Here is a 27,947-nt window from a genome sequence, read left to right as displayed (position 1 = left end):
CCTTTGCTATCTCATCCCATTTACGAATATATATGGTACTATGACATAGGAAGCAGTCACGGAAACATTCATAAAACTAATTAAGGCCCCCAATTCTGCAATTTGCTGCACCATGGCAGATCCTTGAAGTCAACTGAAACCCACTGAAGTCACACCATCCCTGCAAAATTGAGCAAGTACTGTCATTCGCTGAAATACTCTTCTTTCAAAACACTGAAAAGAGAACTTAAAATGAAGTTCTAGTTTGTAGTTACTGGTATTGTCCATTTAAAAAACCTGGATCAGAATGGCTTCTCTTAGAAATCTTAAGAGCAGAGAGCTAAATCTGGTGCATGAAGAGTTAACCCTCCAAGAGATGTAGGTAGAAAGGAAGATGGGTGTAATCCCTCATTATCAAACTGCACTGAGATTTGGAGGATTAAGATGTTTGCTGATTATATTATGAGAATATACTTCATTAGTATTTAAAATTTTATCCCAGAGCCACAAAAGAAGTCTTTAATTCAGTTGCCTATTTTTAATTCACATTTACTAGCCTGTTCACCATATATTTTTCTATCCTATTTATCAAATGTCTGCACATACAAATCCATTGGTACCAGAAGACTTTGTTTAGCTTCTAGCTACAATAACTATATATAAAAAATGTGCTATCCTGCACCAGAAAAATACCTTCTCAAAATAACATATGAAATATTTTCATTTAAAGGTGAAGCGGTTCTTAAAAACAGGATGTGTTGAAATATTACACCTCTGAATTACTTTTGTATATAGAAACATCCTGATTACAGAATGGAATATCTCTTTTCAGTGTTTTCCAAGCAAAGCATTTCAACAAATGACAATCTGATCAAGTTAACAGGAAGAATTTCTCTTAACCGAAAACACTACTGTAATTGAGATATTGATTTTAAAACTAACGCAGCAGTTCTCCAACTGTGAGTCGAGACCCCAAAGTGGGTCATAAGCCTGTTTTAATGGAGTTGCCAGGGCTGGCATTAGACTTGCTGGGGTCTGGGGCTGAAGCTGAAGCCTGAGTCCCACTACCCAGGGATGAAGCCGAAACCCGAGGGCTTCATCCCTGGGCAGCGGGACTAAAGCTTCAGCTTCAGCCCTGGGTGGTGGGGCTCAGGTAACAGCCACTCTTCTCTTCCCCCCTCCCCCTCCATGGTTAAAGCCCTTGAGCCTCAGCTTTGGGCCCCTCCCCCAAATCCCCTTTCCTGGGATCCTGTAGTAATTTAGGTTGTCAGAAGGGGATCACAGTACAATAAAGTCTGAGAAACACTGGTACAGCATCCATCACATTTCATTGTTTGTGGGCTTGCCTCTGCATTTATTAAGTGTCATCCAGTGGCATATTATATATATATATATATATATATATAAATAAATAAAATCAGCACCCAGTAACAGTGATGCTTCTACATCTCTTGGGATACTTCGGCTCCATCCTTTGCATCTTACGATTTGGCCCTTGAACAAACTAATGAACATTAAGGATCTGAATATCCGGTGATGGAAATGGAGCTTTTAAAGTCCTGTACATTATGCTACAGCTCCAGCATAATACACAATGAAGAATTCATTTAATCATTCAGTATAATTATTTCATGTAACTCAAACCCAACTGACAGCTTGCACAGTCCAAAACAACAAGAGCACTTGTACAAGGACTACATAAAGATATCTTAAGACAATTTAAGAAAAATTTACTGAACCACTGTGGAATCTTTTGAAGCAACAAAATAATCTCTTAGAACAGGAAAGCCCTAAAATCCAGTTTTACTGACAGATTTTTATCTCTGATAAAATATTTGAGTCATTTGAATCAGTTGACATTTTAAAATCATTTATGCCCTAGTCCTGTAAACATTTCTGTACATGCTTAACTTTATGTACTGAATAGTCTCATTAAAGTCAATGTTCACAGTACATAAACTTCAAGATTTGCAGAAGTCTTTCCAGGATTGAGGCCTTTGCCATCCTAAAATATTAGAATGTTAGAGTCCAATCCTGCAAGCGTTACTGATGTAAATAGCACCATTGAAGTCACAGAGGTTATTGCCCAGATTCCTAAGTGGCTCCCTCCAGGATTGAACTCACAACCCTGGGTTTAGCAGGCCAATGCTCAAACCACTGAGCTATCCCTTAGTAGAAACCACTCATGACTAAAGGTTTGCAGGATTAGATTCATGGTTTGTATGCAGATGTTTAAATCTTACCGAATTAGTAAATTGTCTCACAAAATTTGAGACCAACACTATTTCTTCTTTTATAATTTTCAACCATTCCTGGAAAACACTCAATTAGAGAGATTACTAACATTAACTAAACTGATACACTTGTTCTATTGTAAATACTTCATTAATTTTTCATGCAGTACAGTGATGTTGCAATTTTCCATGAGTAGAAACTCTTGTCTTTTACTTCCAGATACTGTGACTGTAATTTATCCAGTCCAGAATATTCACAACACTGCCTGCATATGTCGTATGGAACGTAAGTCAAGATATTGCATACAGTACGGAAAATACACCGCTTCTTCTATTGTATAGAAACCCTGCTTAGAGTCATGATGTTTGAAATCTAAGCTTAACATGTATTCACTCCCTTCATAGATGTCTCAGGCCAGTCACGCATCTTAGGCAGGAGTTTTCAGCAAGGCACTCATTCACTCCAATGCAATAAGCCGGTTTCACACGCCGCTGCGGGGCCAATGACTAGGGTGGGGCGGAGAGAAGAGTGCCCCCGCTTCCACCCCCAGCCAGCCCCGGCTTTGACAGGCAGCGGCCTGCCCCCAGGCCTCGCGGGCGGTGGGTTCACACGGCCCCGGACACCAGCAGCCACCTGCCCGCACTGCTCCAGGCCGGAAGGTACCAGTCCACCTGTGACCTCCCCCGTCAGGCGCGGCACCGAGCCCCCTGCCCGGAGCAGCGCCCCGCGGCGCCCCCTCGCCCTTACCTGACAGCGACCCGCACCGAGCTCTCGTCCTGCCCCGCCGACATGGTGTGGGGTGGGGTGGGGGGGGGGTAAACACAGGCTCGTTCCGCCGCCTCTCCGAGCCGCGGGGCTGCCGCGCTCACCTCCGCGCTCCAGCCATTTTAGGTGAGCGGCTGCCTAGGTAGCACCGCGGCCGCGCCGGGAGGGTCCCGCGCCCTCCGCTCAGTGAGGCGCCCGAGCCCAGCGAGCGCTCCCTGGCTGGCGGAGAAGCGAGCGGCTCCCTCCCAGCCCGGCCTGGCTCCCGCCCCCACCGCACTGACAGCAGCGGCGCCGGCAGCTCCTCTCCCGGCCGCCTCAGGTTCTCCCCAGCCGCAATGCGTAACCAGGCCACTCCTCCCTCCCCGCCTGCGCGGCCAGGGCGGAGAGCGGCTCCCCGCCGGGCTCTGCCTGCTGCCGCTGCGGGGGGAGCACGCGCTGCTCTCCCCCTCTCACACGCACACAGGCTCGCCCCCACGGCTTGGCCAGGGGTGAGCGAGCTTCAGTCCCTGCTGAGCCTGTTCCCTTTTCCCGGGAACAGCCACCTCCGCTTATTTCTTCCCCCGCAGCAGGAGCCACACGGTGGGGCAGAACGAGCTGTTTTTTTTTTTTTTTATTCCAGTGCCCTGCTTGTTCTGCATTGCCACTATAGCATTATCATGAGCTGTGGCGTGCCAGGGAGCGCTGCAGAACGCCCCGGGTTGGTTTTGTCTGGCCAATTGGTTCAGAAGTTCCCCGCCTATGTGCCCCATCGCTCTTCTCACCGCTTTAATAAACTGTCTGGTTTTGACATTTGGAAATTTAGGGGGAGGACGCTCATTGTTGATGCAAACAGCAGCCCTGCTAGGAAACAGGCAGGTTTTTGCTTGAAACAATTCACATTTCTGAGCAGTATTTTCCATCAGAATAGGCCCCTTTTTGAATTTGTAATGATATGCTAAAAACCTTGCATATCAAGTTATTGTGCTTTTCATTATGAAAGATGTGCACACCCAAACCTCAATCTTACAATCAGATCCGTGCAGGAAAACTCCTTTCCCACACAGATCTGATTGCAGGACTGGGGCTCTAGCAACATCCATGACTCTTTACAGGAACAAATCCCCGGCCCTAAAGAAATTTCAGTCTACTAAAGCAATACTGAATTATTTCTTTGGGGCTTAAACCTCATCACTTTTCCTTTGCTATTTTTTCTCCATTTAATTCAGAAACAGTGTTGACATGAGAATATTGTTTTACTGCAAGTTGCTACATACAATATTATTGTATTATCTTTCCTTTACATTTATAAAATGTTCTATACTAAGATCACCTAGCATTTTACAAATATTAATGGCAAGCCCCTTAATATTCCTGTGAAGTATGTATTATGTACCCAAAGATGGAGAAGCTGACTAAGGTACAGAGAAGATAAGCCTAAAGCAGTGATTCTCAAACTTTTGTACTGGTGACCCCTTTCACATAGAAAGCCTCTCAGTGCGACCTCTTCTTATAAATTAAAAATACTTTTTATGTATTTAACACTATTATAAATGCTGGAGGCAAACCAGGATTTGGGGTGGAGGCTGACAGCTCACGACCCCCCCATGTAAGAACCTTGTGATCCCCTGAGGGCTCTCGACCCCCAGTTTGAGAACTCCTGGCCTAAAGTCACCCAGGGAATATGCAGCAGAGACAGAAGTAGAACGTGAATCTCCCCAGGCCTGTCTGGGCGTTAGCCACAAACCATTCCCTAGATCTGGTGCCTTAGGGAGAGGTGTCTCACTTCTAACCCTTCTTTTAATATATGTTTAAGAAAGTGAATATTTAGACTGAATAGCAGCAAAGGGTTCCTGAAAGTGGATTGCATTAGGCTGCAGAACAGTCTCTTGAGGGAGTGATGGAAGATATAATTTAGAGGTTTTAAGATTAGTTTGGACTAACCCCTGGAGAAGGAAAGAAAAATTAACATCTCTTTAAAATATAATCGTCACCCATCCACACTGTGTGTCAACATCTGGTACAACCATGTTAGCAGAGAATAGTTTCTATGTCCGTTTTCACATTTGTTTGAGAACAAAGCTTCTCTCAGACTAGTATGAATAAGAGAGAACGTCCGTGTGTTTTTTCTGCTGAGTCACAGGGTATGTTTTAGTGAAATGGATGTTTTCTTATAAGAATCAAGTAAGTTTATCCATTTAGCACCCCTAAGAATGCTAATACAACACACAGGTTAAAGCTAGACTTGATTTCACATATCTATGCAATATCAGGACTTGCATTATTAAAGCATATTTAATCTTGTAGGCCTCACTACTGCAAAGACTTTAAGCATGTGTATAATCCCACTGAAGTCACTGGCACCAATTCTCCACAGTCAGTGCTGTGCCGAAACCTAGTGGACAGTAGCAGCTGCAGGGGGCTGGCTACTGTTCACTCATACTCAGTCATTAAGATCTGGGTCCCACTCTAATTTCTGACAGTGGCATAAAATTTGAGATTATGGTGGTCAGGGACCAGACATACGGGAGCTCATCTCCACCATGCCCTCTTCCATCCTCGGTGCACCCCCTACACACTCACCCCACCCTCAACACATCCTCTCCTCCTACGGACACGGTGAAGGTGAATTTAGCAGACTGAAGAATATGGTCCAATAGAAGTATTCATATGACTAAACACACATGCAAGTTTTTGCAGGACAGAGGCCATTGTGCCAAAAAAACACTGCTCACAATGGGGCTAAATAGGAAGTCAAATTTCAGTGTCAAAAGAATAAAGCTTTCTTCTCATTTTGGCTTTTTTAAATTCAACACTATGTACATGTTCTCCATCCTGAATGACTTAAGCTACAGAAATCAGTGGAGTTCTGTTTGACTCTTGATGTTCTCTTCAAAAGGAATTGCCCAATGTTAGAGCATTTGAAAGAAAATTATGGATCCCATGAGTATTCCACACTTTTCTGCAAAATTTAAGCTTCTAATTAAAAACAAATCTTAATTTTTTTAGTATGTTTTTCCATTCCTTCTCAAAGTAAACAAATCCACTGCTATTCTGTTAACGCATCTGTCTCTGGGTAAATGATCATTTTAACTATCTCTCATCCCATTTTCTTCAATGAGGAGCAACCTCTGCTCCCAATTATCTTATTCATGTAATTGAGAGATTAACCTTAATAAAGGGGTAGGAAATCACTCCCTTTGTTTTAATAGATATGTAAGAAAGTACTTTGTACTGTCAACAATTCTGTTTATCTTTAAAAAAAAGTTAGTAACTCAGCTATATTCACAAGAGTGACTTAGGCACCTACCTGCCACTTTAGTCACTTATGTACAACATTTATGCATCATGGGCATCCATAAAACCACTACTCGGCTGCTGCCTGAACTTGTGGGTGCCTAAAATCCCCAGGCACCTAAGTTTCCACCAGTAAAGTCTACAAGGAGCAGCTGTGCTTTCCCTGCATCTATTACACTCAGGAGTGAGATCGGCTAAAATCACCATCACCTGTGGAAAGCAGTGCCAGCATTCAGTTCCATTGCCCTATACAGCTATAATCATTCCAGTGAGCTAGCCCCCGCCCCCTCCAAACCCATCCTCCCCCAAGGGCCATACTCACCATGGCTAGTGCTGTATGGAAGTGAGTGAGTTCAGTAACTTAAGTTTCAGTTTCCATTCTGAATACACTGACAATGTGTGTTGTATCTGCAGCTGCTGCTATTGTGGACTTCAGCGTCTCCCCCTCCAAACCCGAACTAGATAAGGAGGAGAAAGAAGAGGACTCGGGATGACGTGTTCCAGGAGATCCTGCAAGCCAGTGCTGCATCAGAGAACAAGACCAGGACCTGGAGGATGACTCTTGCAGATAGCATGGAGAAGGATAGAGTAAAGAGGAAAAAGACACAGGAAAAGGAGAGAGACGTGCAGCAGAAGATTCTTGCACTTCTCAGACAGAAACAGAGATTCTGCAGACTCTGGTAGACCTGCAGGTTCAACAATCTCATGCTCACCTCCCTCTGCAGCCCATAAAGAACTCAAATATCTGGACCTTGTTATACCCTCTCCCCAACATTCTATGTGGCATCAAGGGTTGGTGCACTACCCTTACCACGCCACCTGGGTTGGGGGAGAGGACACTAAAGACAATCAATCACAGTTTCACATATGCTGACCTGTGAAAGCGTGTATGTGTACCTGAAAATGGCGTGTTCTTTCCCATTCACTAGTTCTGTTCCCTTAATTTATTAAGTTTTGAATGTTTTTTTCTGTCCCATTGCCTAGTTCCTGTTACAGAATGAAATGCTATTTTTTGCTGCAAAATTCATCTTTATTAGTACACAGCATATACTGTTAGTGCTGAGCAGGATTGAAACCCACCAGTTTCCTGTTACTTCACTTTGTCACAGAACCCATAACATCATTCAGAGACAATATTAATAGGTGCATGACAATTTTATATCCCTAAATATATTGCACAGCAATCACTGCAAGACTCATACCAGGCTGCAAAAGAACAAGGCCAGGTAGGCCATTGGGATATTTTTCTCACTGAGGTCCTATCTTGTAAGTAAACAAACAACCAAAGGCATATTCAACTCTCATTGTGCACCTGCTACGCCTGTAGCTGAAGCAATCATTGGTGCTATCAAGGTGGCTGGTGTACCATGAGTCAGGGAAGCAAGGAGTAGGCTAAGTCTCTCAGGATCACTATTGGCATTTCAGCATTCCCAATGGTAATACACTGGTTGGGAAAGATAGACCCTGCATGCAGCTTTCTTTAAAAACAAAGATGCACACATCATGCATCTTCCTTGAGCAGCCCACACTGATATAGGGAAAGCATCCCTGGTGATCCACCAGCACTTGCATTACCATAGAAAAGTAGCCCTTTCTGTTGACGTACTCCATGGCAAGGTGGCATGAATATTCCTATGTTAGCACCAGACCATCTGTCACTCCACTGCAGTTTGGGAACCCCATTGCTGTAATACCATCCACTATGTCCAGCATATTGCCCAGAGTCACAGGCCTGGGTAGCAGAGGAGTTTTTAGTCAGTTCCAGGCCAGGGTTGATACTGAAGAGCCAAATCAGGAGGTGGAGTCCAAAACAAGCCACAGTCAAGCCAGGAGTTCAAGACCATAGACCAGGAATGGTCATGGCAGCTACAGAAGATCTTAATTGTTGCTTGGACACTTCCTGGAATTCACCTTGGGTTTAACTTCCCATGGTCTGTATCCACAGTGGGTCATAGGGAGTGAAGCATAGGTTGATTACAGCTGCTGCTGGGTCATAGCCTGTAGCTGTTAACTGCCCGCTATCTCTACAGGCATAGGTTTTAGCCCTTTGTGGCCTTACATTTACTTCCTTACCCCCACAGGACCCAGGTTTCTCAGGATGGGCCTCATGGAAGGCTGCCACAAGGTTGGGCATATGGATGTGGGATGCAGGCTCCCAGGACCGCTCTTCTAGGCCATAGCCCTCTCAGTCTATGAGGTACCAGAGGGAGCCATGTTGAATTTTTTTTTAGTCCAGTATCTCATTAACCTCATACTCATGTCCTTGGACCCACACTGGAGGGGGTAGTTGTTGAGGCTGATGAGGGAAGGGGTTGTCAATGTAGGGTTTTAAGCAGGGATATATGAAACACTGGATGTACTCTGAGGGACCTGTAATATTGGAGCTTTATGGTCACTGGGTTAATTACCATGGTCTGACATATTGATCCAGTTTAGGACACGGCCAGTTGGCAAGGAGGTTTTGGGCTTTAAACCCCACTTTGTCCGATGATGAATGCTGGGCCTCCCGGCACTGACAGTCAGCATACCATTTGTAGATCCTCCTTGGCCTTGTCCAGAGAGGCTAAGAGTTCCTCTTGCACCTCATGGATCTGTGGCACCCAGTCAGCAGCTGCAGCATTGGTACAGTGGACAGGTATGGGTGGGTGGAGACGGGTAGAAACCAGAGTTTGCCTAGATAGGGTCAGCCCTGCTGGTGGAGACATATAAGCAAACTCCACATGGAGTAGGAGACTTGACCAATTATCCTTGTGGAAGTTTGTGAAGCAGCACAAGTATTGTTCTCACATTCAATTTGCTTGTTCTGACTGATCATCAGTCTCTGGGTGATAAGCAGTTGATGTGGAAGTGCAGACCCCAAGCAATTGTAAGGTTTCACACCAAAACCGTAATACAAACTGTGGACCCTGATCAGTTGTGACTCACTCTGGGAGTCCATGGAGATGGATGACATGAGTCACCAAGAGCTGGGCCATCTCTTCTGCAGAGGGCAGGTACATAATGGGGACAAAGTGGGCCATATTTTGTCAGTTGATGGACCACAGGGAGGACTACAGTGTGCCTGTGAGACACAGGGAGCTCAACTATTAAGTTTAGAGTAATGGATGCCCAGGGTCTTTGAGGACAGTAGAGTGCCAAGGAGTTTCAAGCGTGGCATCTTGGTGTGGGCACATGTCTTACAGGAATCAATATATGAGAGGATGGTAGTGCACAGTTGAGGCTACCAGAAGGAGCAGGTGGCCAGAGAGTCTTGAGGCGACCCAGATGGCCCACTAATGGTGAGCCATGACAGAGCCATAGCACCTCTAACTGAGAGGGTCCTGGTGGAACATACAAGTGGCCCTTAATATAGTGCAAACTATCCTGGACCCAGTGTTGCCCCGGCTTGCTGCCTCGAGTTCGTTGCAAAGGGGCTCCTTCCCTGTAGCTGAGTGGATCAGTGATATTAGGTCTTGAGGAATCATAGCATCCAGGAAATTCTGGGGCTTAAGAATCCATGGGGACTCCATCTGAGGGGCTGTGGGCTGGCGAGATATTCCCCTTTTCAGGGCAAGGCATCAGCAGTCTTGTTCTGGGGCCCCAGGTGGTACATGATGGTGAAATTGAAGCATGTGAAGAATAGTGCCCTCTTTCAAAACACTCTCTCAGTGTAGATACTCTACGTTTTTATGATCAGTGTATAGCTGTACTGGGTACACCACACCCTCCAGATAGTGGCACCATTCTTCAAACGCCACTTTCATGGCTAGGAGCTCTTTACTAGGATTTCGTAGTTTTGTTTGGCCAGAGTGAGCTTCCGTGAATAGCACTTGTAAGAGTGGAGGTGCTCCTGGGGACCATGTCTTTGGGAGAGCATGGCCCCCAATTTCCATATTGAAGGTATCGGTCTCAATGATGAAGGGTCGTGCTGGGTCTGGATGGACCAGGATTGTGGCACTGGTAAAGATTGTCTTGAGCCGGTCAAATGCTTCTGGGCCTGCGGAGACCAAGTGAATGTGGTGTCCTTGCGGAGAAGTGTTGTCAAGGGGGCTATTTGACTTGAAAACCCAGAGATGAAATGCCTATAAAAGTTACAACACTTCCTGGGGTTTGCTAACTCCTCGATGTTTTGGGGGGCAGCTATGTCTGTACTACCTCTTCCTTCTTGAGGGGACAGGATGTAGGCCAGGAACTCCATAGAGCACTGATCAAAGCTGCATTTTTCCCGCTTTGCATACAGGCCATGCTGGTGGAGCTATGCTTGGTGTGTTGCTCAGGATCCTCTACAAATATTAGGATATCATCCAAATAGACTACAATGTACGTCTTAGCATATGCTCAACATTCCTGAGGTGGCATGTAACCAGGCTTCATCACCGAATTTGGTCTGCTGGTTGGATCATTAACTTCCCCAGCTTGGGCTGGGTATTTATGGGGAGTGTGACGTGAACACTGACACATGCCCTGATCCAGGATGTCATGGAAGACCTCATTGAAAGTGCTGGAATGTTTCAGATGCATTTGTGAGCCCAAACAGCATTGCCAGGTATTCATAGTGGCCAGAACAGGTTTGAAAAGCCATCTTCCACTCATCCCCCAGCTTGGATCTGAATAAGGCTGTAGGTCCCATGCATGTTGAATTTCGTGAATACCTGGGCCAACTGCACATGGTCCAGTAGCTCTGGGATGATGGTAACTGAGGGCCTGGTAATCCACGCATAGGCATAAGGTTCCATCTTTCTCCTTAACGAATAGGCCCAGGGCTCGAGCAGGAGAGGAGGAGAGGTATATAAAGCCTTTGGCCTCTCTCCTGGAGATAGGAATGCGTGGCAGCCAGCTCGGGTTCCAACATTGTGTAGCTGCGGCCAAATGGTATGTTGGCCCCTGGTTGCAGCTCAATCGGGCAGTTGTAATCCTGGTGTGGTGATAGGGTGTCAGCATTCTTTTTTCTCTCAAAGATGTCACTGTAGTCACCATATTTGGGGAGCAGCACTGGAGTCAGCTCTAGTGGTGGTCCCACCTGACCCACTACCAAGGCATGAGGGGTGGGGGCATAGGCAGACTTGCTGGCAGAACTTGGAGCAGAAGCTAACGTGGTGCTCATGCCAAAGGGAGTGGGGTTCATGAGCCACTAACCATGAAATGCCAAGGAGTAGGGGGAAGTGTGGTGAACGGATCATCCCAAACTGGAGGGTCTCCCGATGGTTCCAGATGGCAAACTTCCAGAGGTACTGCATCACTGGCCCCAATGACAGGAGTGAGCCATCTATAGATTCCACCAGGTCAAGGACAGTCTTTGGTTGAACCAGAATACTCAGGGCTTGGGCCTTATCAGCAGCTATGAAGTTGTCCACTGCTTTGGGATTCCATAGGGGTCCCCTGGAGCATGGATGTGGACCTGCACCTTAAGATGGGGGGAGTGTTCACCATGCAGCATGCCTCGGTGAGGAGAAGGGGGACATTATCTTGAGGTTTGCCCAGGCCAACTCCCTCTACTGGGCCTGGATGAGGTCATGTCCCAAATTGCATCATGCTGGAGCTCTGAATGGGCAGTTGACAAGAGTAGGGCCAGATCTATCATAACAGAAACACAGCCAGTGGTGACAATAACGTTCCCCTCAGGGGTCACACAGCAGTGAGTGCTGTCTAGCTACAGGGGTCCCAGTTGGAGACAGGTATTGAGGGGCACTGGCCAACTGGTAACACAGAACCCTTCCTTTCTTCATGTCATTCATGGAGCAGACTGTCGATCTGTGGGACTAGGTCAATGAAGGCATCTAGATAGGTTGGGGGGCGTCCACCCAGGCTAGCTCATCCTTAATCTTCTCACATAGCCCCACTGGAACTGGTAAAGCTGGGCTTCTTCTTTCCACTCAGCGTTGGAGACTAGATGTTAGAAGTGCACGGTGTAGGAAGAGGCCGGTCCCTGCCACTGCTAGAGTTTGGAGTGGGAATTGTTAGACATGGCAAAGGATGCATGGAGGAAGGCATCTCAGATCAATAGCATCAGGCTCACTTGTATGAATAAGGGTGAGGCCCAGTCCAATGCTTCTCCTGTCAGAAGGCTAATAAGGAGTTCTACTTTCACTTGGTCAGTGGGGTAGGACTTGGGGTGGAGAACATTGATTAACAAATCTCCTGAATTTTTGGTGGTCTCCATTGAAGCATTGTGGGAGGGGGACTCCAGGGACTTGACTCCGGGTACATAGCCATAGCGCTTGCCCGTAGTGCAACGTTTTCATCCTGCAGCCAGGTTGCCCTCTCATCTACGGCATGCTGTGCCAACTGGGCCAGCAGTACCATGTTTTCCTCATGGAGCTGGGTGGTCTGCCTGTGCAGAGCTTGGTTCTTGGTGAGTTGTAATAATTGTGTTTGAAGTGTGGGGAGCTCCTCCTGGGAGCGGTCAGCCTGTTTAGGCATTTCCAGTACCCTCTGGGACAGGCTGGGCAGGGAGTGGCCTGCTGCCTTCATGTTCCCCCAGAGTAGGCCTTCACCACAGACTAGATGGTCAAGGCAAACTGTCAGGATCCCAACAAGGTCAGTCAGGGCCATGCGTCAAAGCAGGAGCAAGCCTGAGGCTAGGAGTAGTCAAGGAGTTCATTGTCAGTTCCTGGCCAGGGTGGATATGGAGGGTCCGAGTCAGGAGGCAAAGTCCAAAACAAGCTGAGATCAAGCCAGGAGTTCAATAGCATAGAACAGGAGCAGTCATGGCGGCTACAGAAAGTCCACACTGTTGCCTGGACACTTCCTGGAATGCCCTTTGGGTTTATATAGGTCAGAGAGCCAATCAGGAGTCATGGAGTTGCTGCCCGTCAAACCCTTGAGGCAGAGCTTCCCATGGTTTGTGTCCACAGTGGGGCATGGGAAATGGAACACATGTTGGTTACAGCTGCTGTTGGGTGGTAGCCTGGAGCCATTAACTGCCCGGTAGCTCTAGAAGCCTAGGTTCTAGACCTGTGGGGCCTTTAGCTATAAAATTTTATGGGATGCAGATGAAATGATGGGATGGAGAACACTGCATTATGGGAAGTTGATCCCATGCTCCCAGTCACCCCTGTGCAACTCATTTTGTCCCCATCAGGCATTGCAAACATTTCCCAAAACACCAGTGCTAGATGGTGGTGAGTTGCACAATGGGATACCTATCCACGATGCATTGTATTCTGCATCAATACAAATGCTCCTCATGAAGACATGCACACACAGAAGTGAAGTAATAACTGTGGTGGCGGTATACCAACGTAACTTAAAGTCAACATAATTTTGTAGTTAAGACATGGCCTCAGTCTTTGTCTTATCCCTCCCAGGTGAGTTCCCAAGCCACTGAGCTACAAAGTCATTCAGATGCTTTTGCTTTGGCCCAATGAATATTTACTTGTACCAGCTAAATCAGTTTAAGCAAGGGTTAAACTGGTTAAAGTTTGAATAGGGGTTTGCATATTTAATGTTCATTAAGTATCACTTTTCTGATACTATACCTAAAGAATTTATCAGCATAAGAGATATTTTGTGGGACAGAATTCATTGGAGCTGTGATAATTTACATCAGCTGAGACTCTGCCCTGTAATATTTGTGTTGAGGTATTTCTGAAAGTGTTGACTGTTCATTCAAGGTGTCATATCTAATACAGCTTCAAGATCTAGCAATAATTACATCAATGCCAATTATTTTTAAGAGTCCATTGCACATCACCCTCTCAGCTGAGTCTGTTGCTGTCATTCATTGTACAGTCATGGTACATAGCCATATCATTCAAACTTTTTCAGCAGTGCAGAACTCACCATCAACTGCATGCTTTAAATTAGGTGCTTCCCTGTTGTTTTTTCTGTGACCCAGAGCGGATATTCGTTTTGTGGAGCTTAACAATAAACAGATTCTTGTGACTCACTAACTTCTAACTAATCTGTTGTACAAACAGTGCCACCCTATTAGGACCAGTAGAAGACTAAGCAAAACCTGCTTTTCTGTCAAGTTTAATGCTAGCTCTGTCACTTGTGAAAGCTACAGTATTCTGGTAAGTAAAAATGATGTTACAATTGTTTAAGAAATAGGCTGTCTGAAAAAAAATAACTTACAGGTAGACAGTACATCATCATGCATGAGTGATCACAAATTTTCTCTGTGGTTTGTTCCCTTACCAGCAAGTCAAATGTTGAGGACCTGGGGATGTTCCAGATGGAAGAAGAAACTGATGGAGTCTGGTATTCTCCTTTATGAAATTTTGTTTATTTACAAGGAATGTACATGTTCTGTTTCTCTGAATGCAGGAGGAAGAACAAACAAAAGGAGCAGTTTCTTAGCTTACAAACCCAAGCCCCTTTAGCCAACAGCTTTTCCCAAGGTCACACTGTGCTCACAAGCTACTGCTTGACTTCATTGCTTTTTACCTTTGCTTGTCACTCTGTGTTCTTGTCTGTTCTGAGTTTCTGTGCTCTCTCTCACCCACCCACCCTGGTTACAATACCCAGTGGAACACCCCCTTACAAGAATTACAACTTCTGGGCAGCCTTGATTTAGGTGTGGCCCCTTAACCATCTTTTACAAATATCTTAAATGAAGGGTGCCTTCACACATCAATTTGAATGGGGTTTTAAACTCAACACATAAGGTTTCACTCAGCTTATTACAACACTTTGTGCAATTACATGAGTCTTTAGTTATTTGGATTCTATATCTTTCACAAAAAATTTTAAGTGGACTTCTAGATTTGATGCATTGTGTGTGATTGAAATTAACTCAGTTCTTCAGCAATCTATACTCTGTTTTCTTTAAAAGCACCAAGAGCTGCAGCAATAGAACATACACTGCATCCAAGTTTCTACCTGTTAAGGTCAAACTATGGTGGAGCGCCTCATTTCTTCTTCTACATCTCTGATTTCCACATGGCACATCAGGCTCGGGTGAATGCAAAACTGTGTCACAATGTTAATGTAAAGAGGCTATGCTAAAAACTAAATTAATGCTCTAGCAGATGTTTCATTTCTTGATTTTTCTAGGGACTTTCTAGAAGGAAATTGATCTCCCTTTTGTTGGTTGCCTTTTTTGTTTCAAAACTTCAGAACTTTGAAAGCATCAAGGCTTGTAAAAAGCTGAAATGGTTTTCCATTTTCTTGACATCGCACATAAAAACTTATATCACAGCAGGAGAGGAGAGAAAAGCATAGGCTACTCTAAACTGGCAAACAGCAATTACTAATGGTGACACAGGATTATCTCAGAAGCCAATTATGGTGGAATAGGGAAATAGGCCACTGAAGGAACTAATGGCTTCGTTGTTGGAGGATGAGGTTTCTGAAGTTTAGGTTAAGAGGAGAAAGAAGGCAGCATTGAAAGGCTCAGTGGATTTATGTACCAGGTTGCATGGAAGAATGAAAAGGTCCTGGACAGGGGAGGTGTCATCTCTGGTAGCAGGTCCAGTAGGAAGAAAGAAGTTGGAGAAGTTCCTACAGTGCTATTAAGGGAGCGAAAGGTCAGCTAGGGGATGTATCTGGAACCCGTCAGGTAGAAGAGAGAACAAAATGGCAGTGTAGATGGCTGTGGAGGGAGGATGGCTGAGAAAGCAGGATGAGTGCTGAAGGGAAGGAGGGAGAGGTGGCTGGAGAATCTGTGAAGCCACAATCAGGTTCAGGTTTGGCTGTCTGTCCCTCTTGAAGCAAGTCAGGTTAGGAAGGGAAAGAAACATCAGGAGGGATTTAGGACTAGATTCACAAAGGAACTTAGGCATGCTGATGCTGAGTGTCACAGTGCCTAACTATTAGGCACTGGGATAGTCGAAGGAACAACACTGTGATTCACAAAGCCTGAGTTAGGTGCATAGGCTCCCTATACAATGAATGGGGAGAGACTTAGCATGCTATTCACAAAAGCCAGCATGCTAGGAGGGAAATGCCTAAACTATCCCACTGGAGATGACGACAAGAGTATGTGCTGAGCCTCTCTCACATACATAGGCACCTGGGTCCAGGCTGCAGGGAGGCACCTCTCTCTGCTACCGATTCACAACCAGAAACCCCTCTCCTGGAATCTGGTAGCGAAGGTGTTTCTTGTGAAAATGGCTTAGGCAGTTGTCTCACTCCACGCAAAATGGCTAGAGAAGGTGGTGCTGTCACCACCCTCCTTATAACTTTTAGCTCCTTGAGGGCTGGCTCCAGGCCCCAGCCAACCAAGCATGTGCGTGGGGTGGCACCTTATAAGGGGTGGCCAATGTTAGGGTGGTGGGGGACGTTCGCGGTGTTTTTGTTGCGGGGCGGCCCTCGAGGGTTTTTTGTTTTGTTTTGGTGGCGCGGCGCTGGGGGGGGGGGGTGGGCGGGGGTTTGGGCAGCCCGGCGCTCGGGGGTTTGGTTGGTGCTTGGCGACCCAGAACTCGGGGGAGGGGGGTTTGGGCGGCCCAGCGTGGCAATCGGGGGGCAGGGGGGTCGGCGGGTCGGCGGCGCAGCACTGGGAGGGGCTGTTACGGAGGGGCTGTTCTTTTTTGCCTGGTGCAGCAAAAAAGTTAGAGCCAGCCCTGGCTCCTTGGTTAGAGCACTCACCTACGATGTGAGAGACATACCTTCAATTCCCCCCATAGTCAGAATGGGGGGAAAAAAAGATTTGAACAGGAGTCCCTCACCTCTCAGGAATGTGCTCTAACCACTGAGCTATGGGATAGTCCTCCTTGTAGGGCTCCTTGAGTCTCCCCTGTTGAAGCTGTTCCACTGTGGATAATTAAAGAGACATTGAAGCACTGGACCCTGGGTCTCCCTAGCCACCGGACTACAGTGTCATTTTCACTCTCTTGCTGACCCAATGACTCTTTCATTATTCATCCACAGTGCAACAGCTTCAACAGGTGAGGCCGAGGGTGCCCCATATCAAAATATCCCATTGCTCAATGGTTAGAGCGCTCTCCTGAGAGGTGGGAGACCCCCCCCCCATCCAAATCCTCTCCCCCCTTCTGGAAGAGGGGGGGAATTGGATCTGGGTCTTTCAAATCTCAGCTAGTTGCTTTACTCACTGAGCTAGAAGTTATAAAATGGGTAGTGGAGTGGCTCATCCCTGGTCACCATCTTTTGAATGGGGCCCTCTCCAGTAGCAGCTCCTGAGCATACCTACCCAGTTTGGACTCTTTGCCTGTGGACCTTCTTTAAATGCCTGTCTTCCCTAGTTCTTAATTGCTGTGGCGCTTAGGTAAGAGATAGGCATCCAGATGCCTAGAGGGAAGCAGCAGTGAACATGCCCAGAGGCAGAAACTTCAGAACGGAGGGGAACTTTTACCATGAAAATTTAGGCATCAAGTGAATTTAGACACCTATAGGGTTTGGAGTGAACACTGTGGATAAGAAGGCAACCTAAAACTGGGACACGGGTGCCTAGGTTTGGGGTTTAGGCTCCAAAGTGCCTGTGTGAGTCTGGCATTTAAATGCCAGAGGAAAGGGAGTGGGTCCCTGTACTTATGTTGCAGCAGGTGGAGGGGGAGAAGGGGTGGGAAGAAGGAGCAAGGGGCTGACAGCTCACTCAGGCAATGGATGAGGTGGACAGAAGAGGTAGTGGAAGAGACCAGGTGGAACTAGGCGTACATCTCTGGAGCCAGGCAGAGTGAAGGAGAGGAGGAAGCATTGGAAGGGAGTAGATGGCTGGGGCTGCGTGTCAGGTGAGGAAGAGAAGGGGGAGAATGTCTGTACATAAAGTGGTAAAACCTTTCTGTGTAACTATACAAGTACAGTTAAAGCAATACAACCCCTTAGTGTGGACACAGCTATAGCATCATAAGTATGCTTGTACCAATAGAGATTATTCCTTTGAAATTATACCATTACACTGGTATAATTGTGTCTACAAAAGGGGGGGTTGTACCAGTGTTACGGATGTACAAGGTCCGAGCCTTTATACAGTTTTTTGGGGGAATACCCCTATTATTTGCCAGGCCCTAGGCTTAGTTTTTGTTACAACAGCAAGCCCCACAGCTGTAGGACTCAGACTGGGCCTTTGAGCTACAGCACCCCTGTTTCTCACTGTGACTCGTCAGTGAGTCCAAACGAGTTCACACTCTTGTTAGAGACTTGCCCCCTTCAGGGAGCAATGCAAGCAGTAAGTATTGGCAGTAATACAAGGCAGCTTTTGAAAACATTTAGACACCCTAGTTAGAATGGTGCAGCAAAGCTTAAATCAGAGACCATGGCAACAATCATCTGCCCCACTTTCCCAGAGCCTGCTAGGATTTCTCTCATCTCCTCTGTCTGCCTGCCATGGGCAGCAGCAAACTTAAAAACCCACTCTGTTCACACCTGGTCTCTTTGTCCCAAGTTGCAGTAACACTGTACTCACAAGTTCACGTTGCCTTGGCTCCTAGTTATTGAAAGTTAATGTTCAATCATCCAGGCTTTCATTTTCTCTCCCGATGCTCCATTCATATGTGTTGATTCTAATCAGTTCGTGATAATGTAACCTGTTCTGGCTCACACAGGCATACCTGACATCTGCCTGTGTCTCACTTCTGCTGTTCCTGGGCACAAATCATCTTCTTCACACAGAGGGTACATCTATGCTTTGTGCTGGGGGTGTTATTTCCAGCTCAAGGAGACCTACCAGCACTAGTTCTGATTATTTTTAGGGTGGTAGCTCAGAGTGTAGCCATGGCGGGTGGGACTAGCTGCCCCAAATATGTACGTAGCATCTCACATGGACTCCCACTCAGCAGCTAGCCCCTCCCACTACTCATGCCACATGGCTATACTCCATTTTTAATGTGGTAGCTCAATTAGATTTAGCATGGGTACATCTTCTCAAGCTGGGAATTACACCTCCACCTCAAAGTGTAGCCATACCCTCAGTGGGTAGCAATCCAAAGTGAGAGGGTAAACTGAGTCAGGCACGCCATAAAATATTACAGCAATTCCCACATTCTCCACAACCAGTATAGCTATTTTGGTTAAAACACACACACACACACCCATAACCAACAGTTATACTGGGGAATGGTACAAAAATTGTGGGTAGGCCAGGCCTAAGTGTCTCAAGGGGAAACCTCCTACTCGGCAAACAGAATCATAATAGTTCCACTAAGTGAGGTGAACAGAGTGATATCAGGATGAGCATGTCTTCTGTTTAAATTTTAAAAAGAGAGTCAATTGAGGAGGAAGAGGAGATGAACAATAATATTGCAAAACCTTGCTACTCTGTCCCTAATGACTGGGAGATGTGAATTAGGAAGTGAGCACACACAATAAGAATGGATTATGGATCACAAAGTGGCCTTTTTTGTAAGTAGTAATTTAGTTTTAATTATTTATAAATGCCATTCAAATCTAAGGTAATATGCGCTGCAAAAATAACAAAGCCTTAGAAGTGTGAGATTTCACTGCAGCTCAGTATTATTCAAGCTCTCCTGAGAAGTGGGCAGAGGCTGCCCTTTTTACATGTGACGTAGAGTTTGTGGATTGGCACCATTTTATTGCACTTAGCATTTATATACACTTTTCAGGCCTGATTCTCCACTACCTTAGACAGTAATTTACACCTTGGCAAAGTGAATGAAATACTATCAGATCAGAATGTTTGTGTTCCACAATCACTTTGGACAGGTGTGAATGACTACACAACATCCAAGGGAATAGAGAATTAGGCCCACTATCTTCAAAGTGCTTTACAAATATAAACTAAAATGAGGATTAGTATTCTGATTTTTCAGATGGGGAAACTGAGGCAAGGAGGTGAAGTGGCTTGCCCAGGGCCACAGAAGAAGTCAGTGACAGAGCTAGGATTAGAATTCACAGGTTTCTGGCTCCCAGGCTTATGCTCATGTCACTCAGCCACACCTGTCTCTTGATGAGATTAATTATTACCACAAAAGATCAGCAGGAACCACATCCTTACTGCTTCTCAGCATAGGAACCAACTGTGTTCCTCTATGCAATTCCACTATGCAGAGTTGAACATGTCACAACACAGTTACACAACATAAAAGTTGCCTCAAGGGTACAGTTACCTAACAAGAAAGTTTTCACAACATCTATCCCCATAGTATAAATGTCTCCCCTGCCTCTCCTCCCTTCTAATATGGTGTTAAAGCTTTACTGGGTTCAGTGCTTGTGGAAGGTGCCAGATTGTCAACTTGAAGACTAGAGTTCTGCAGCCACAGAACAAGTGCAGCACAAGTAGTGGCAGTGCAAGCTTCTCCCCGGTAGTATTGCCTATGATCAGAGAAAATGCAGATCCCGTATTTAAAAATGAAACAAAAAACCCCTAGCACCACACGAAACTAACTTTTTTCTTTATCCCTGGTAAAATAGCAGAACAAACCCAATAACAGAATCAGCCCAAAACATCACTGGAAATTTTTCAAGTCCTCTACCTTTCCTGTGATGCCCACCGATCACTACTGCCTGGTATTGGTTAGACTGGTGTCCAGCAGTGACTACTGAGACTACTTTCACAACTAATCTATACAAACACCTTGTCCTCTGAACTGAGGGGTTCAGTCCCTCTCACCTGGCCTCAGGTTCCTTGAAAGTACCCCAGCCCTTTAAGACCTTGCTCCCGCGGCCTTCTAGTTCAACTCCAGCTGCCTTCAAATCCCTATATTATATTCTTCACAAGCCTGGCAGCAGGACCTCAGGGAGTCCGGTTTTCCTCAAGCTCGCAAACAATAGGAGAATGGATACCTGCTCAGGACTCTGCTCCATCACCTGGCAGTTTCCCCCCAGTCCTTAGAGGCTTCTGGATCCTGCTCCTTGGTCAGCTTTCTACTAGTCTGTTGCTGATACAGCATAGCTGTCAGCCTCTCTAACAACACTGGTCTACAATTGTTGAGAAGTCGTCTGCTTCAGAGATAAAATGTGCTATTTATTATGTATTTTGATGTGCTGAATTCAAATGTGACAATTAAACAACTGATTGGCTGTTTCTAAGATATTTAAGTTTTTACATTTTATGTCCATGTATATTGTGTAGATAGTAGAGTTTTAATCATAAATTGTAAACCTAGGTCTTTTCACGTGTTTATGGTTGCTTTACATGATAATATTTCACCTGTCCTGTTTATGTAACACTTTAAAAATCAGCAAAAGGGTTATATAAATAAAATTTATTATGAAACAAAAGGCAAAAAACTATTATGTACATAGTTTAGTCCTATTCAGTGTCTACTCGGCGCTTCTTGGCTTGTCTCTTGAATTCATTAAATGGAGCATCTCTTGTCACTGTCCAGCAATAGTCTGCAAGCATTGATGGGCTCCATTTGCCCTGATAGCGTTTCTCCATTGTTGCAATGTCCTGGTGAAATCGCTTGCCGTGCTCATCGCTCACTGCTCTGCAGTTCGGTGGAAAAAAATCTAGATGAGAGTGCAAAAAATGTATCTTTAGTGACGTGTTGCAACCAAGGCTTTTGTATGCCTTGAGGAGGTTTTCCACCAACAACCTGTAGTTGTCTGCCTGGTTGTTTCCGAGAAAATTTATTGCTAGTAACTGGAAGGCTTTCCATGCCATCTTTTCCTTGCCACGCAGTGCATGGTCAAATGCATCATCTCAAAGAAGTTCACGAATCTGAGGACCAACAAAGACACCTTCCTTTATCTTAGTATTACTTAACCTTGGAAATTTTCCACGGAGGTACTTGAAAGCTGCTTGTGTTTTGTCAATGGCCTTGACAAAGTTCTTCATCAGACGCAGCTTGATGTGTAAGGGTGGTAACAAAATCTTCCTTGATTCAACAAGTGGTGGATGCTGAACACTTTTCCTCCCAGGCTCCAATGACTGTCGGAGTGGCCAATCTTTCTTGATTAGTGGGAATCTCTTGCACGACTATCCCATTCGCAGAGAAAACATCAGTGCTTTGTGTATCCAGTCTGCAGACCAAGCAAGAGAGCAACAATCTTCAAATCGCCACAAAGCTGCCACTGATGTTGGTCATAGTTTATGCACCTCAAAAGTTGTTTCATGTTGTCATAGGTTTCCTTCATATGGACTGCATGACCAACTGGAATTGATGGCAAAAAATTGCCATTATGCAGTAAAACGGCTTTAAGACTCATCTTCGATGAATCAATGAACTGTCTCCACTCATCTGGATCGTGAACGATGTTGAGGGCTGTCATCACACCATCGATGTTGTTGCAGGCTACAAGATCACCTTCCATGAAGAAGAATGGGACAAGATCCTTTTGACGGTCACGAAACATGGAAACCCTAACATCACCTGCCAGGAGATTCCACTGCTGTAGTCTGGAGCCCAACAGCTCTGCCTTACTCTTGGGTAGTTCCAAATCCCTGACAAGGTCATTCAGTTCACCTTGTGTTATGAGGTGTGGTTCAGAGGAGGAGGATGGGAGAAAATGTAGGTCCTGTGACATTGATGGTTCAGGATCAGAAGTTTCGTCCTCTTCCTCTTCCTTGTTTGACTCAAGTGAGAATGATTCTGGTGCATTAGGAACCAGCAGTCCTTCTCCGTGGGGTACTGGGCATATAGCTGATGGAATGTTTGGATAATGCACAGTCCACTTTTTCTTCTTTGATACACCTTTCCCAACTGGAGGCACCATGCAGAAGTAATAATTGCTGGTATGATCTGTTGGCTCTCTCCAAATCATTGGCACTGCAAAAGGCATAGATTTCCTTTTCCTGCACAAGTGTTGCTGCATATGTGTGGGGCCCACCTCTTGTCCTGATCTCCAATTTTGCAGCCAAAATAAAGGTGATAGGCTTTCTTAACCATAGTGGTTATACTGCGCTTTTGTGATGCAAAAGTCACTTCACCACAAACATAGGAGAAATTGTCTACACTGTTCACACAAGTACGAGGCATCTCTGCTCACTTTGGCTAAACAGAAATGTGTCCCTTTGCAAAATCAAATACTGACAAATAAGAGAGCACGACACTGTATGATTTCTAGAGCTGATATAGGGCAATTTGTTCAGCAGAGTGATGTAAGCTTCGTTATGATTGCATCATCCATGACTTCTAGGAATAACATGATGCAATCCATATCATGTATGACGCAATACCAGCTTCAGATTGCATCCTTCATTGTTTTGCCTAAAAAGCAAGTACTGTCCAAACCCAGTCATAGATTTATTCATAGATCCAGTCAAAGATGTATTTTAGTCATTTCTGGTTTAAATTGAGATCCCTTCCCTTTATAACTCACTTATCCTCCGCCATTCCCAAGTCAAGGGTCGTATATACTGACCCAATAGCATATCTTGAAAACTAAAGCCAATCAACAATTTTAAGCATCATTTTCGTTCTCAGTGACCCAGAATTAGTAAAGTTTGACTACATTTATTTCAGAAGCATTTTGGGTGTAGAGCAGTGCAATCACCCCCTTCTGCCTGGGCAGCAGGCTCTTACCCCAGCTGCTGCTGGTCAACCAATTAGCCAGTTGGGGAGGTAGCTACTCTCTCTCTTAATCCCTTAGTGCTGTGACAGAACGGGGTTTATACTCCCTAACCTATTTCTGTTTCTCTGCTTATTCACCTGCCGCAGCTTGTCTAAGACTGTGAGCTCTGGTCGGGGCAGGGACTGTCATTGCATTGGTTATTTTTACAGTACCTTGACCAATGGGGTCCAGACCCTTGATGGGAGTCCGGAGGCCCTACCACCAGAGAAACAATAACTTATCATCAACTAAGAAGGGTAATAATGGTGGGGGAAATCCCTAAATATTTAAAGAATAACAAGACCATAGGCAACAAGCAGCACAGGAGGAGCAAGTGGAGGGTGTCCTGCATGAGAGCAAGTTTGGCAAATAAAGAATAACTCTTGCCAGGCAAAAACTGATATTTTGATAGCACCACAGAATTCGTAAATGAAGGGATGGCACTAGATATGTATTTAGCATGTCATGCATTGTCTTATGAAATCTCACTTTCAGCATTTACTCAGCTTGGCTTGGATAAAAGTACTGTCAGATGGATTAATAAATGTCTTCAGGAATACACATAAAGGGAATGATAAATGGCAATATATCAAGATGGGAAGAAGTCTAACTGGGTAGCACGAGGATCAGGTTTAGCACTGATCTTATTTAACATCTTCATTGAGGATGTGGAAGTGGGAGTACATGGTGCATTAATGAAATGTGCAGATGATATTAAACTGGGTGGAGCTGTGAGTACCAGTGAGGCCAAAGAAATAATGCAATAGGCACATATGAGCTATGGAAAACAGACTGCAAATGGCAAAATGCCTTAAAAAATTATGCATTAAGAAGTAGGAAGAACAAACAAAAACCAATGCTAAGCACTTTGTGGACACACAAGAAGGGATGGTCCCTGCCCTGAAAAGCTAAAAGAGATAAACTAAACATGAATTTGCCATGGAAAATAGTGTCAGGGGCAGGGGAACTGGGTCACTGTCAGTCAGGCCTAGTGGTCAGAGTCCAAAAGCCAGAGCCAAGGGTTGAGACACGGTCAAAACCAGGGCTGATGTTCAGGACTGAAATCAGAATCTGAATGCCAGAGCAAAAGGTCAAAACAGAGTTGTAGTCAGGAATCAGAAGCAAGGATCGGAACCAGATTACCAGGAGTAAGAGGAGGCAGGAGCAAGACTGGGACAGGATGGAAACAAGGCTGGGTGTAGGACAGGGTCTGAGCTGGATGTGTAGTGAAGCTTGGAGAGGGACAAACACAGGGAGGCAGTGAATCCATGGACATGGATGTTGAGCAGTCAGCAAGCTACTGCTGCTGCTGGGCTAAAGAACTGGCCTGCTGGCTTCCTCAGGCAGTCAGGCAGGATGGTCCATGAGGCAGCCTAGCTGGCTCATTTGTGTATCAGGATTACTGAGAAAGTGCAGCAGCAGGGCCTTACACCTGACAAATGGCATCAGCAAAAGCCAGTGCAATTTGGGAAGGTATGCGCAGACCTCACCTCATGAAGCAGGGAGGTATTCTCAATAGAGTTCTAACGTAACCACGCCTGCTTGTCTATCAATGGAAGGTCCCTATCAGCTTGGTATCTAAGTTTCTGAATGATTGTAAGTTATCAGAAGCTATTGACAAATCTGAGATGAGCAATAAGAATGATTAGAGAGTTGGAAGGACTGATATGAGGAAAGACTAAAAAAACTAAATGGATGTATAGCTTGGCTAGGTGACGACCACAGAGAGCATGACAAAAGTCTAGAACTATTTTGAGGGTGTGACCAAGGAGTGAGAAATTATTTAGGGTGGAACAAAGGGTATAATTAGTAACTGTAGTAGTACAAAGTTAATAAAGGAGAATTTAGGGTGAATATTAAAAGAAGTTTCTACCAGGGAGATGTGAGAATGGGGAAGGGAAGGGAAGTGGTAGAAGCCTCCTCAGTAGGGATGCTTCAAACCATGCTGGACAAGACACCAGAAAACCTGCATTGCCAGAAAGATGGACTACATGACCTCATATGGGTTTGCCATCTCTCATTTTTTTGATTCTATAACATGGAGATGGTAGAGATCTTTATTCCAGTTACTTACAAGTTATGGAATGCAGAGGTAGATCTTAATTAAGGTAGAATGCTAGGGAGTCAATTAAGGCCTTGAACTTGCAAGCCCTTAAGTGGTGGATGGTGAACGCTGTTGTTGCACTCTAGCTCAAGGAGAGGTAAAAGCTTCACATAGGCTCAATTAAGGTTAAGCCATAGGGGGGATCCTCCATACCAAGCTGCAGTAAGTCTTGAGCCCCTGGCACATCAGTTTTGTTGGATAAAATAGTTGAGGATGGAGAATAGGCATGTCCGAGAAGGTACGGGCTTAGTTAAGCATGATCCTCATCATGCTAATACCATCCTTAACTAGTTGCTCCCCTCTTAGCTACTTGACAGGGGCAACTCATCAGCCATGCAATAATACTGTCATTAATGCAAAATCATGTTCTCTTGCTCTCCCTCTCCTATTACCTTGTGCTTATATGCACAAAACACTGCACCTGCTGTCTGAAGGACACACCCTAAATCTTTCCTTGACAAAATTTAGCAAACAGAGCTAATACACCTGCAGTTTTTAAACTATTTCCACACTGAAGCTTGTTACTCAGTGTGTGATGATTCTTTTGAGCCCTTTCTAGTTTTATACACACACATACTCCAATGGAACACTAAAAAGCTGGGAAACAGGAATGCTTTACTATTTTTATATTACATTTTTTACTTACAGTTTGAGTTTTCTGTCCCAATGATGATAGTCATCATGTTACAAATAAGGCCTAAAGTCATAAAACATGCTTATTTTCTTCATAAACACAGAAGGATAATATTTTAATGGAGATAAGAGCACCATCTAGTGCTAAACAGCATTTGTTGGTCCTGATGTCTGTCACTCTTTAATTTTTTTATAGGTCATCAGGTCAAAGAAGCATTAAGCTTTAGAAGCGATGAGCACCCACAACACCCATAGGCAGTGGTTGAAGGCACTCACCACCTGTTCAGATTTCACTGGTAGGAAATAAGGTAATGCTGAAGGCAAATAATTAACACAATTGTTATTAACTTAATTCACTGAGAGCCAGAGTCTACCACCCTCACTCATGTTGAGTGGGAGCATATCACAAGCAGCCCCACTGACCTCATTAAAGGAAGGTAATACTCAATAAGTGTGTGTGAGCAGTATTGACAATCCAGACATTCAGACTCATGTATTGGGCCACCCAAAATCATGAGACTGACTTAAAAGAGGTCCCCAGTATACTTCTCACTAACTGGGTTACCTTAGAACCTCAGTTCTGCTGGTAGTGCCCAGGAAGTGAATTGGCTTCTATTGGTACCAGATTTTTAAAAGGGCTCAGGGCCAGATTTTCAACTGCTCAGAACCAACAAGTGGGGCAAGATTTCCACAAGAGTTCAGCTCCCATGAAGACAGCTAACTGAAAGCCAGATTTTCTAAAGCTCAGTACCCAGATATGTACCTGACATGCTGAGCTCTCTTGAAAATCTGGACACCTATTTAGATGCCTAAATGGGAATTGAACTCCTTTGGAAATATGCCTATAAAAGTCCTGGGGAATATGATCATGTTTCAGCAAGGGGGAGAAGGTAGATATGTATATTTGGTGGAAATGCAGATAGGTGTGGAGGTGGATTTTGTATGTGGGTGTATATCTGAATGGGGTCTGTAAATATGTGGTTTCTGGTTATCAGGGTGTATGTTACGTAGTGTGTAGGGGGTTGGTTTTGCATCTATTTTATAGTTGTAAGGAAACTGTGGACAGTTCTGGAGTGTCAGTGTGAGTATAATTACCTGCGGAGTCTGTATCTGGTGTGTAGGTCTAATACTGTTGCTGCATTGAGCGATGGAGTTTAATGCATGGCCACAGTTGCACTCATGAATCTGCAACTAAAAAAATTGCTACAGATGATGTAATAGTCTCCTGCTTCTAAGCGGGGAAGGGGGAGTTATTTATGTAAGCGTGCTTAAGTGACTGTTTCTCTTTAAGGAATTAGCCAAATGCCATGTTTGAAATTTGACACTGGAGCCAATTTTGAGTTAAGACCCACCATTTTGATTATTTTTCTGCTTGCATAACTGATAAACAGCCAGGCCAGTTCTTCTCAAACTTTCCCCAAAAATGTGAGATGTATTCAGTCATGTGATGTTTAAACACAACTGGAACCTTCTAAGAAAGAGAAAACAGAAAATACAGATTTAGGCCCAAATTATGCCCTACCATGATAAAATCCCAATGAGGGTGAAAGAGGACTGAAAGTCAATGAATTTCAGAGGCATGAGAGTCACTAGAAGGCTTTATGGCTTCATGGAAGGCCGAAGGGTA

At 45.0% G+C, this 27,947-nt stretch overlaps 1 protein-coding gene across 9 annotated transcripts in view; it reads right to left on the bottom strand.

The window, feature by feature from the left end:
* The window catches only part of KIF21A (kinesin family member 21A), a 155,859-nt gene extending 152,582 nt beyond the window's left edge, over positions 1-3,277 (bottom strand). For 8 of the 9 annotated variants that reach the window (XM_054019027.1, XM_054019051.1, XM_054019062.1 and 5 more), the window contains exon 1: positions 2,962-3,276. In XM_054019027.1, coding sequence (XP_053875002.1) covers positions 2,962-3,005 — 44 coding nt within the window. In that variant the 5' untranslated portion in view covers positions 3,006-3,276. Of the gene's footprint in view, positions 1-2,961 lie in introns of all 9 variants that reach the window. The other variant, XM_054019002.1, reaches the window with a different exon arrangement.
* Positions 3,278-27,947: the final 24,670 nt, after the last annotated feature.

This window comes from Malaclemys terrapin, chromosome 1 (assembly GCF_027887155.1).
Source record: "Malaclemys terrapin pileata isolate rMalTer1 chromosome 1, rMalTer1.hap1, whole genome shotgun sequence".
Taxonomy (NCBI): domain Eukaryota; kingdom Metazoa; phylum Chordata; order Testudines; family Emydidae; genus Malaclemys; species Malaclemys terrapin.
This window is presented reverse-complemented; position numbering and strand designations above follow the sequence as displayed.